Raw genomic sequence first — 12,798 nt, 5'->3', positions numbered from 1 at the left:
ACGTGGACATACTGTACTTTACGAGTGGCCAGTGTGCAGCTTGTATATACAGCCGAAAATGAATCAACACAAACTATAATAAAAAAAAAATAATAATAATAATGACTCGGAAAGCTGCCCACCATTCAGCTGAAGCGTTTACATTTAGCTATAAAACGTCAACGTGTCAGGCACGGATGCTAACTCCTGCTCATCCAATCGCACTGCAGATGACAGCTAACTGGACCACAGGTTCCTGCAGACCACTTGAAATGGGTTTAAATGGTCTTAATGGACCGTGTGGGTCATGGAAACCGTTCAATAACCTGCGGGTGCATGGACCTTTAAAAAAAAAAACAAGTAAACGTAAAAGTAGATGTAATGCATCAGCCGTGTCTTTTGAGGGGAATGCGGATAGGACTTCCAGATTCCTCGAAAGGCAAGCTGAGACCTGGACGCTGAAAAAGGTGACAACTTGAGAATGTTCACTGATTTATGTTGACATGAATCTTGCACGAGTCCATTGATACGAGATGAAAGCTGGACGCGAGTTTGAAATATCCGTGAAATTAGCAACCCTAATCCGCAACTACACAAAGTCTTTGATGGGACAAATGTATTCCATCTGCGACGGCTTCAAACACATAAACGGAGCGTCTGACGTGTGGGACGTTTTAGACGACGCGTGCAGAGAAAATCCCAGCATCTCCGGCCCTCCAAACAGGCAGCAGGTGCCCGTATGAATGCCTGCCAGGGTTGCAATCAAAGGCCTCTTTCGACAAAGTGAGTGATGCTTACGGTGATGCGCTTCATGTCCAGCTGTCTGAGGTGAAGCACACAGCGCAGGACGGCCTGCTTGTACCATGTCTCCAGGGCTACAGGGTTCCCATCCAGGGTGAGCTCAGAAAGGGAGCGTGACTCTCCGGTGCAGCCGAGCTGATGGAGACTAGACACAACAACATTGGGAAATCACATCAAGGGTTGGTTGGTGGGGAGGGGCTTTTGTTGCGATAAAGGAGTCAAGAGGCACATCGGCAGATAACACTTTAGCAAAAGGCGCGCCAATGCTGAACGGAACCCTAGCATGATTAGCATCATTAGCCTGCAACTATCAACCTATCTTTGTGAACTCGGTCTGATCCCCGGGGACGTTTATTGCATGCAACCATGGTCTGATAAGAGTCTAATCATCTTAATCATCAAAGTAGAACACCTAAGTAAACGTTTCTTTTTCATGGTGCTCTTATTTATAGTAATATGCAGTAATCGCTGCAGCCTACTTCATCTGGCTGGTGTTTTTTTTTTTTTAATGAAAGAGATTAATTAATTGAATATTTTGTAGTTAGAGCAAAAAAAATATGTTTAGGACTTCCTAAATCTATTTTTTTTACCATTATTAGAGCCCTCTAGGCATGAAATAACACCCCTATGGTCACCATTACACTCCAATTATTCTTGAATTACACCACATTGCGCAACACTAATGCAGAGACGACAGGATCAATCATAGCATACAGGTATAGCAAGCTACCTAGCTAACTATTTCACCTCCGATGTATTTGTTTTAAATGTCAAAAAGTGTTTGAAGTAAGAAGCCAAAAATGTACCATTTCCACACTGAATGGGAGGAGAGCTTTTTTTTCTACTCCCATCATGTTGGAAGTGCCATGGCTGACTCCATGCAGCGTTAAAAGGGGGACCTATTATGGCTCATTTTTTGGCCCTTTGCATTGAGTGGACTCCTATAGAGCAGCTACACGCAATAACAGCACACAAAGCTTTATAGATCTTCCAGAATCTGCACCTATTCAGCTGTATTCATTTGGATTTAGTGGTTCCCGCAAAACATTGAAACAGTTGTAATGTTTTCCACCCATGGCCCGCCTCCAGACACGCCCCCTCCACTGTGGAAAAGCATAATAGGTCCCCCTTAAAGGTCATGTAATATTGCTGATTCCCAATGACCAGAATAACTTGAACTTGCCTTTCAATATTTTGGACGAAAAATAGGCCAAAGTGGGCTGCACGGTGGAGGAGTGGTTGGCGAGCAGGCCTCACAGCTACGAGACCCGAGTTAAATTCCACACTCGGCCATCTCTGTGTGGAGTTTGCATGCTTACTCCGGGTACTCCGGTTTCCTCCCACATTCCAAAAACATGCTAGGTTAATTAGCCACTCCAAATTGTCCATAGGTATGAATGTGAGTGTGAATGGTTGTTTGTCTATATGTGCCCTGTGATTGGCTGGCAACCAGTCCAGGGTGGACCCCGCCTCTCGCCCGAAGACAGCTGGGGATAGGCTCCAGCACCCCCCGTGACCCTCGTGAGGAAAAGCGGTAGAAAATGAATCAATGAATGAAATTGTCCATAGGTATGAATGTGAGTGTGAATGGTTGTTTGTCTATATGTGCCCTGTGATTGGCTGGCCACCAGTACAGGTTGTACCCAGACAGCTGGGATAGGCTCCAGCACCAGCCACCCCCCTCGTGAGGATAAACGGTAGAAAATGAATGAAAAATGAATAATAAACCAACTTATACATTTTTTTAAAAAACCGTGATAGAGCGAGGGAGCGGTGTTTGAACCTCGACGTAGCGGGGGACGACCGTATATATTTTTTTTTGTGTATAAAGTGCACAACAGCACTTCTTGGGGACGCACCCTGTTGCAGACAAAGACCGCTCATTAGAATTAAAGCTGCAGACACATGCTCTGTCTCCAATAATTAAAAAAAAAAAAACACAATAAAACTACCCAATTTCCAACATCGAGGCTTGATTTTGGACAACATATTTGTAGTACACGATTATGGACATCTGACACTTGACGTAGTTTAAAACCACTGAGACACGCCGCCTTTAAGGAACAGTGACTAGAGTTGCAGTTAATGATGCATAAATACAGTATGCCACCCTTTATGTGTAATAACGAGTGGGGTGTTCCATGCGTGATTGAAAAGCCCCCCGCAGTGATTGATGACACTTCAATTTGCATGATTGTCACACTCCCTTGGGAGGGGGGGGGGGGGTTAGCCTGTGGATGCAATCAGAAAAATCAGCAAGAGTGGGGCGTTTTTTTTTTTGCAAGTCAAACTCCATCCTCTGAATTGACTCTTTGTGTCTGCACTGCAACTTCAATGTGGGGTTGACATGTGTGTGTGTGGGGGGGGGGGGGTCATCTTGTCTTTCTACCCGGCAACAGAGTACGATACATTTCAACACCTGCGTGCTGCATAGAATAGAACTTTGCAGCATGAAAACTGTTCAGAAGGAGGCCGCCTTCCCGCCTTGCCTCCTTCCCTCCGTCCCTCCTTCCTTCCACCCCTCAGGCTAGCAAGGCTAGCTCGGCTGCTCTAACAAGTTAGCGTCAGGACGTCTTGATTGTTTATGCTTGGCTCACACATCAAGACCGACGCTGCTGGGGAGGGCGTGTTGGAAGACGACTACACAAAAGCCACGTTGATCCCAACGTGAACTCACTCAACCTATACATTTCTCTGCAACTTCTTCAGGCTTGTCATACCTCCGGGTTATTTTCCATCTGAGTCCCTGCAGGATGCCAGGACCAGGAGGAAAGAGAAGGGATGTGGCACAGTCCCTACAAAGGAGGGGGAGGGGGGGGTTAGGTGGTAGAAAGCTCTTACCTGGTGATGTTATTGCAGCTGAGAAAGAGGCGCTGCAAGCGAGGCAGTCGGTCTACCTCGGTCTGGGAGGGAAGAGGGGGAGACGGATGAGAGATGAGAAATGGACGGATGCGGGGAAGAGCATCGTCACTTTGTTTTCCCGCCCCCCCCGACCCCCTCCCCGTCAGAGCCCTCGCTGCCTCTCCATCGCCTCAGTCACCTTGCAGCTTCCTCCGTCCGCCCTGCGCATGCACAAAAAAAGCCCAGCATGCTGCCTCGTCTGCACAGGGAGGGGAGGGGGCGGAAGAGAGGCAGTGTGTGTGAGAGATGTGGAGGGGCGGGGGTGGGGAGGGGGGTGGCTGATGCAGAGAACCTCATACTGCAGCAGGCCACCTCCAAACACGCGCTGCAAGAACAATGGCTGACGGCGGTGGAAGGGTGGTGTCTTTGTCGAGGCGGCTCAACGTCAGAATTAATCAATGGTGTATTTGTATTTTTTCCGGGGGGGGGGCAGATCATTAGACATGGCGTGGAGGTGTCGGGATGGCGAGTGTAGCACATGCTGCAGGGAGGAGATGATGCTGAATGAGCAGCATCAGCACCACGCCCCTCGCAGGACCACACATTGAGATGACAGGAGTGTCCAACGCCCCACTCGGGGGCCATTTGTGGCCCATATCTCATATTTGACTGCTTTTTTATGTTTTGAAAATGAACTATTTTGCACATTACGCACAATGATTAGGGTCACACTGAAAACAAAACAGTTTGAAAAATACCATTTTTACATTATTAGAGCCCCGTAGACATGAAATAACACCCCTACAGTCACCTTTACAGTCATGTTATCCGATATTGTACGTACGTATCTTGGTATCTTTTAGCTTGATTTCACACATAGTGGCAAAATGTGATTAATCATGATTAATTATCATGTTTCTTTCAAAAATGTAATAATTAATGATCGCTGTTTTGTGGTAGACTATGGTCTATAATTAGTCAAAAATATCGAAATACAAATGATGTGTCGCATTCAGCTCACCGGGTGGCAGTAATGACAGAAACCATTGGGACATTACTTTACGTTATATTACCTTAACACTGCATTAAATCAGCCATGACATGTCCGACATCTCCTATTCTGTGTGGAAGTGGTAAGAAATTAATTTGAGGATCATTGGTTAGCTTGCCTCACACTCGGCCATCTCTGTGTGGAGTTTGCATGTTCTCCCCGTGCATGCGTGGGTTTTCTCCGGGTACTCCGGTTTCCTCCCACATTCCAAAAACATGCTAGGTTAATTAGCCACTCCAAATTGCCCATAGGTATGAATGGTTGTTTGTCTATATGTGCCCTGTGATTGGCTGGCCACCATTCCAGGGTGTATACCCCGCCTCTCGCTCCAAGACAGCTGGGATAGGCTCCAGCACCCCCGCCACCCTTGTGAGGATAAGCGGTAGAAAATTAATGAATGAATGAATGGTTAGCTTGCTAGCGAGCGACCATCTAAGGCCCCTGTAGCATAAGAGTTGCAATGTGGTGTTAAAATGACTAATAGGAGTGTAAAGGTGACTATAGGGTTGCTATTTCATTAAAAAAAACTCTATTTAGAAAATCATAAACAATTTTTCTATGCTTTAACTTCAATAAGATTCCATTTATTAACATTGAATCTGGCAATCAATTTATCTCGGCAGGATCTGGAACCAATTAACCGCTATAAACATATAAATACCGCAACTAGAACGTATGACAGAGCGACTATGTGGAAAAAAGTATTGAGCCACTTGGCTGTTGGCTGCAAGAGGAAGTGAAAATGGAGGAAAATATGTTTCTATAAAGATGTCGTAGTGTGTCTGTGGGCTATTTTTTGCAAGGATTTATGAAGCCAGAGGTCATTGATGTCCCCTCTGAGAGACGCCTAAAAGTGTTTGACGGATTTGAGGTCAAGTGTTTCCACACCAAACTCATCCAAGCATGCCTGTGAGGGACCTAAAATGCCTTTCCCTGACATACAAGTGTCCAAAACTCTTGGGTCTTCAGGGGGGATGTGGGTCTGCAGTATGGAATGTATCTTTCGATGAAAGCGTCTTCAGTCACTCCACGAAGTAGCCGTCTCATAAAACTCAACAAAGAAACCTGGCTTTTTATCCCAGCGCGTTTTTTTTTCTGCGTGAGTGTGAAAAACAAACATGGAAGCTGTCAGTAAGATGAAGGTGAGCACAAACATTCCTCTCGTGTATCGGTTGCGATCAATCAGCTTATTTGAGAGCGAGAGCGAGCGATGCCGTCGTTAGGCGTTGTATCAGCTAAGCGGTGACATCATTCTGTCTGAAACAACGCGGCTATATTTAGCCTCAGACGGCGTGCAGCGGCCCGACCTCCTCACTGGCGTGCAAACAGGAGAGACGTGCCTGAGGGGGTTGGACCTCAGGGGCCGGCATCGCATCGCCAAAATCACACTCGTATCCATCTCATTCATACAGTAGCGTACATACTGTAGGGTGACTCAGGACCACACGCAACCTCGTCAAGATGAGTGATCAACAAAGCTAGCATGCACCGTTGAACATTTTTCAAGAGTAATGAAGCCTGGCCTGGTAGCCTAGCGTGAAGACAAACTCCAACGGAAAAAGTAATCCTTAAAGCCACCCTGCCCACGTCCGGGTGAGGATTCTTCTGTTTTTGTGTTGCACTGTCACGACTGGCGCTCATCCCAAACACGCACACACATACCGTCATGGGGGTCATGGGGGTCATGGGGGTCATGGGGGTGCTAGAACACAACGACACACCTGGCGACAAGGACAAACAGCAACCGTTGACGGCGGGGGTGTCCAAACTTTTTCCAACAAGGGGCCACAAAGTGAAAAATGAAAAGATGCGAGGGCCATTTTCACGAGTATCAACATTGTTTTTTGCTCTTTTCCTACTGGTTTTGCTTTTACTTTTTTTTTGTAAAATTTTATATATATTTTAACTTTCTTCTTAAATAATAACATAATATAATAATATTATTTTATTATTAATAATTAATTAAATAATTATTAATAATATTTTGACTTCATTTCCGCAGTATTATAACTTTTTCCTCAACCAATTTTTCCAAAAATTACAACTTTATCGTGTTTTGTTTCTCCTAATATTCCAACTCAACAAAAAAAAAAATTTTCTTTAATATTTCAACTTGATGTTACTAAAATGACATTATTTTTGCGCTTATCTTACAAATTAATGATCATGGAATTGCGACTTTTTTCTACTTTGAATGCATTTTTTCCCTTGATATTTTGGCTTTATTCCCATTTTGTTTTTCATTTAATTTTCAGCTATTTCAACCTTATGATTTTTTCCCCCCAACCTAATTTTTCCAAAAATGACAACTTTATTTGTGGTACATTTAAAAATAATTCTTTAATACTAATGCTACTAAACTTTATGCTAATTGACATTTTTCTTCATAGTATTATTGAATAAAATAAATAAAATACACATTTTTATTCCAACTATTTCTTGTTTGATTACATTTTTCTCCTATTACTGTTGTTGTAAAATTGCTGCAATTTTTTTCTATTTTGCAGTTGTTTCTATTTTTAAGTGATAAGTTCAATATAAACAACATGAGTTTCACACCAGCAGCTTTTGCCATTTTGCTGAGTGGGTTTTTTTAAAAAAAACTACGCCAGGAAGTTGCCTACAGCCAGAGATGCCAATGTTTTGTGACTCAGCGCTGGTTAAAATCCCGGCAGTTAGCATATTTGCTATTTTTTGGAAATAATGGAAATATTTCAAACAATTAATTGACAAGTAAAACTGTCAGCATTATAACATCCATTATCCTGTTTTACCTTCCTTAAGTGTAAATGTGAGCCAACTGTTATAAAATAATAATAATAATAAAAAAATGGCATATGAATTGGAGTTCATCCAATACAAGCTCACTCGGACAGCAGGTTTTCGTACAATTTCGGAGGCACCCGTCAGTGTCACAGAAATGCTTGGTTCCGACTGTATTTGTAGGCCGCACGGTATTTTTTAAGCGAGAGGGGAAAACCTGAACACCTGGAAGATTGTTGTTTACTAGTGCAGCGGCAGCTTGGCAGCGTGTAGCGTGTAGCGTGTAGCGCTAATGACAGAGACCAGGACAATCTGCCAGAGATGACACGGTTTTTCCACTACTGTTAATCAAGCCAAACATCACATCCGATAATTACCACAGGAAGTGGTTCTTGAGGAGAACGTGCGGGTGAGTGATGGGCGAAGGTTCCATACTTGTCTCCGGGGATTTGCATACGAACGAAGGGGCCAGTTCTGACGTGTACTGGTCCTGTTTAGCGGATTAAAAAGTGTTTCTATGTTTGGAATATCCGATTTCCAGCGCTGAGCCCGGGGAAGGCTGCGTCTCACCGAGGAGCAGCAACGGGACAGATTTGATTTCACGTACTAAGCGATATTTCAGAGGAACGGACCTGGCCCGAAGGAACGTTCATGACGATGAATGAAGCCGAGGTTTCTAACAGTTTTTTGGAATCCTCACCACGTCCGAGATGCGGTTGTGTCGTAGGTTGAGTTCGGTTAAACAGTCCATGCCTTGGAGGTTCTCCACTTTGGCGATGTTGTTTCCCGCCAAGTTCAACACCTGCAGCTCCTTCAGGTGGTTCAGGTTCTCCATCCTGCAGATCTGCAGTGGGACAGAGATGAAGGTTGCGATGCCGTCATTCATCATTGTGCGAATGAGGCCACATTTTCAAAGCGCTACGAATGCCTTGAAGGTAGAACGCCACTTTAGAAAGGAAGAGCCTTCACGGTTTCTTGTGTAATACAAAGAAACCGCGATGCCAACGCTTTCCATTGGACGTGATGCATTTACAATCCCAACGCGGTCCATTGCGCAGTGCCTGAGTGGGGCTGTCATGTTGAAAGATCATTACCCTCCATTAGCCCCACTGTACAACACCGTGCTAGCAGCCTTGGACCACCGTTGGATTTGTTGTTCCAACAAGGCTCCGATGACAATACACGGTGTCACTCAGTGCGGCGCAGACCGCCATCGGGGCCAAAGTTCACAAAAGCACAAAGTGCCACTCCAAGTGTGAAAAAAAAGGCATTGCAGCTTAGCTAGCTCGTTGAAACGTGTCAGGTCGCATTTAAAGCTCGGGTCGCTGAGGCGGAGCTTACATCTGCGCCATCTTGGGATGGTCGGGACCTCCAGTTCAGGTTCCTGTAGTCACCAGGTTCATGCACACAAGCAAATAACCTCCGGGGCCTCATTAGTGGTCAAAATCCATGAGCCTTATCTACCTCTATATGCACTTTAAAAGATTGTATTGCTGTGTTCAATGACCTCATTGTTGCATTTTGCAGCTAACTGCTATGACATTGGTTGTTTAGTATACTTGCTAATAAATCAAAAAGTCAAAAAGAGATTTTCCTTCCCGCTTTCTCATGCACTCCAAATCATTCCTAAAGCTGAAACATTAGCGTACAGCAAATACAGTAGCTTCCAACCATATGCGGTAAATGTTTTGAACCATTTTGAGCAAAGGACAGCAGAAATGATTCATTTATTTGGATTCTGGGCTTGTGTAAAGCGGCGCCACAAAACGAGGGGGCTCGGGGGTCACATCTCTGAGGAGCGGCGTGGGCGGCGTGTTTGGCAAAACGCCGTTAAGCTCAAGCGAGGCAGGCCTCTTTACGGTTCATCTTTTTCATCGTTTGATTTCTCACTGGTCCTTTTTTTTTTTGCACACGCGTGTGTGAGCCACGTGCTACTTTGTGGAGGTGGCATGCCCCCAAAAAGATTGGGGCTGAAATGAATGGGACGTTATAATCTGCAGGAGAAGCCCTTTCCCACAGCAGAGCTCCAAGCCTGTTGAAGGAATCAGGCTCAGATCACTGAGAAAGTGGACGTGGGCGGCGACCTGAGACACAACATGAACATGATGATGGCGGCTTTTAACCGACCTTACTGGGAACCACAACAAGTCATCCACTATTAAAACTACAGTGAGTAAAAAAAAACATTTGGAACTTGTAATTAAAGAAATAAAAATAATAAACCAAAAATTTCACCTGATCAAAGGTTTAAAATCTATGAAAAACCAAAATCTGCACAAAATTCTCATTTTCTGTCAGGCACTGACACGGTCATGCCCTCCTGCTGGCTGAAGATAAGAAGCTTTCTCTTCTTGAATGTGGTCGGATCGTCGAACGACATAAGCAAGCAAGGCTTACTGGTGCCAACTACAGACCAATAACCATCAGATGCCATTTGCGGCTTTCAAAAACTAAAAACTACCGTATTTTCTGGAATATAAGACACTCCGGAGTATAAGTCGCACAAGGCCAAAAATGCATAATTAGGTAGAAAAAAACATACATAAGTCGCACTGGAGTATAAGTCGCACAAGGCCAAACATGCATAATTAGGTAGAAAAAAACATACATAAGTCGCACTGGAGTATAAGTCGCACAAGGCCAAACATGCATAATTAGGTAGTAGAAAAAAACATACATAAGTCGCACTGGAGTATAAGTCGCACAAGGCCAAACATGCATAATTAGGTAGAAAAAAACATACATAAGTCGCACTAGAGTATAAGTCGCACAAGGCCAAAAATGCATGATTAGGTGGAAAAAAACATACATAAGTCGCACTGGAGTATAAGTCGCACAAGGCCAAACATGCATAATTAGGTAGTAGAAAAAAACATACATAAGTCGCACTGGAGTATAAGTCGCACAAGGCCAAAAATGCATAATTAGGTAGTAGAGAAAAACATACATACGTCGCACTGGAGTATAAGTCGCACAAGGCCAAACATGCATAATTAGGAAGAAAAAAACATACATAAGTTGCACTGGGGTATAAGTTGCAAAAGGCCAAAAATGCATAATTAGGTAGAAAAAAAACATACATAAGTCGCACTGGAGTATAAGTGGCATTTTTTGCGGGTAATTTATTTTAACTACTTGACTAAAACAGACATTAGGTCCTCTTGGAAGGCAAGTTCTACCAATAAAAGAATAGAGAACAGGCTGAATAGGTGTAAGATATGCTAACACAATGCTTATTCAGCTACACTAAAAATAAACATGAACACAAAAGGTGTCAAGGGTTTATGGAACATAAACACGTTTTTCATTTATAAGTCGCAGGAACAGCCAACCTATGGAAAAAAGTGCAACTTATATTCCGTAAAATACGGTAATTCAAAGATGTGGTCTCCATCAACGTCACAAAAGTGGCCGTTAGACTTCGTCAGGGAGCATCAAACATGGGACATTGAAAGGTGGAAAACCTTCCAGCGTTACTGGCATGGTGGTGCAGGGTTGTCAAACGGCGGACGGTTACATGCGGGTGTTGCGGTGGGCATCCCTCATGACTGAGAGTCCTGGTCTGTGTGGTACCAGCTGGGTTCTCCAACAGGACAACGCTGCAGTTCACAGTGCTGGCTTGACCAAGGACTTCTTCGGGGAGAATAATGGGATAATAATAATAATGGGACCACCTCTGATTTAAATCCCATAGAGAACATTTATAATGGATGGCAAAGGAAGTTCATAAAAGACTTTAAAGTCCGCTGCTCGATGCTGCATCGCAAGCACAGACTCTCTATTTGCACACGTTGAGTTAAACGAATCCCAATACCAAGATCCGAGACTTCAGAGCTGAGAACATGACTCTTCATGCCTCGGAAAAAATTCTGCTGTCAGCTCACGTTGACCCTGGAATTTAGAGTGCTGCGTCTTATGGCGGGAGGGGCGGGGAGGGTCATGATTCAAGTCAGCGTGGAGGAAATAAGGGAGTCACTCCGCTCATGCCGCTCGCCCGCATGAGCAGACATGAGTGACTAAAACTACACGCAAAAGAGGAAAAATAGCAAATTCTACCTGATTGTGGTGCAAATCCAGGATGTTGAGTCTGTGTAGGTTGTCCAGGGAGGATATTTGATGGATCCTGCAAAAGAAGACGCCAATGGACACACACTATTGAAGATGAATAATTGCATTTGGCTGTTTCATGTAGAAAATTATGAAAATAAAAAATACACATCTCACAATCAACAATCGCATGACACAGTGTCTTATTGCATGTGTTTAATTATTATTATTATTATTCATTCATTCATTTTCTGCTGCTTATCCTCACAAGGGTCGTGGGGTGTGCTGGAGCCTATCCCAGCTGTCTTTGGGCGAGAGTTGGGGTACACCCTGGAGGTCTGCGCGCTAACCACTCGACCGCCGTGCAGCCCTATTATTATTATTTTTTTTTAATTTTAAATTATTATAAAATTATCATTATTATTATTCATTCATTCATTTCCTTAACATTATTATTTTTTAATTTTAATTTTAATAATTTTTTAATTTTTTTTTAATTTTTTTTTTAAATAATTTTTTAAATTTCTTTAAATTTCATTTTTATTTTAAATTATTATAAAATTATTATTATATTATTCATGATTCATTCATTTTCTTAAAATTAAAAATTAAACATTTTTATTTTTTTTAATTGTAATAAAAATAAACATTAATTTTTATTATATACCAACAAACCTGTTATTCCCCAGATTGAGGATCCTGAGGCAGGCGAGCTCCTCGATGCCGCTCATGTCAGAGATGTGGTTGTCGTACAAGTTGAGGACCACAAGCTGCTGCAGCAGCGACAGACGGCTGATGTTTGCGATCAGGTTGTGCTGCAGGTTCAGAACCTGCAGGTCTTCCATGATGCCGAGTTGAGGGCACTCTTGCAGACACCGCCTGGATTGATGATGGAAGCCTTGATGAAAATTGCACTCCAAAGTATTTACCTTACAGTAGCTGTTCAACAGCGCTCTGCTGCCCCCCAGTGGTGACATGTGACATTACCTGTCCAGGTCAATGCGTTGAAGACTGGATAGGGCGCCATCCCAGTGGAAGTGAATGAGGGGGAAGCCAGAGGTGGCGTTGAAATGATGCGCTCCGGAGACTCCTGTCATGGACAGGAACTCAGATACAAGTACTCAGGTACATTGGTGCCATCATTTGCTCAAATGGTATCTACCTGCAGTCTTGTGGGGGACTGAGGCGTGATGGTAGTACCTGGCCCCCGCGCTGTGAGCGGGCCTGCTGTGTTTGTGTCGGACGTCACCCCCTGCGAATCAAAATCTCACTCTAGTTCCTCATTTAGCGGCACCTGGTGTTTATTTACTCAACGG

The 12,798-nt window shown here is 43.7% G+C and overlaps 1 protein-coding gene across 2 annotated transcripts in view; it reads right to left on the bottom strand.

Annotated features, from left to right (window-relative positions):
- The window catches only part of LOC131139251 (leucine-rich repeat-containing protein 49), a 33,923-nt gene that overhangs the window by 19,385 nt on the left and 1,740 nt on the right, over positions 1–12,798 (bottom strand). For both annotated transcript variants that reach the window (XM_058088655.1, XM_058088656.1), the window contains exons 4-10: positions 12,645–12,734; positions 12,470–12,572; positions 12,158–12,361; positions 11,492–11,558; positions 8,136–8,279; positions 3,622–3,683; positions 778–925 (exon numbers count right to left, since the gene is read on the bottom strand). In XM_058088655.1, coding sequence (XP_057944638.1) covers positions 778–925; positions 3,622–3,683; positions 8,136–8,279; positions 11,492–11,558; positions 12,158–12,361; positions 12,470–12,572; positions 12,645–12,734 — 818 coding nt within the window. The remainder of the gene's footprint in view (positions 1–777; positions 926–3,621; positions 3,684–8,135; positions 8,280–11,491; positions 11,559–12,157; positions 12,362–12,469; positions 12,573–12,644; positions 12,735–12,798) is intronic.

Source organism: Doryrhamphus excisus, chromosome 12, assembly GCF_030265055.1.
Source record: "Doryrhamphus excisus isolate RoL2022-K1 chromosome 12, RoL_Dexc_1.0, whole genome shotgun sequence".
NCBI lineage: Eukaryota > Metazoa > Chordata > Actinopteri > Syngnathiformes > Syngnathidae > Doryrhamphus > Doryrhamphus excisus.
The sequence above is the reverse complement of the archived record's forward strand: the minus strand, read 5'-3'. Positions and strand labels throughout refer to the sequence as shown.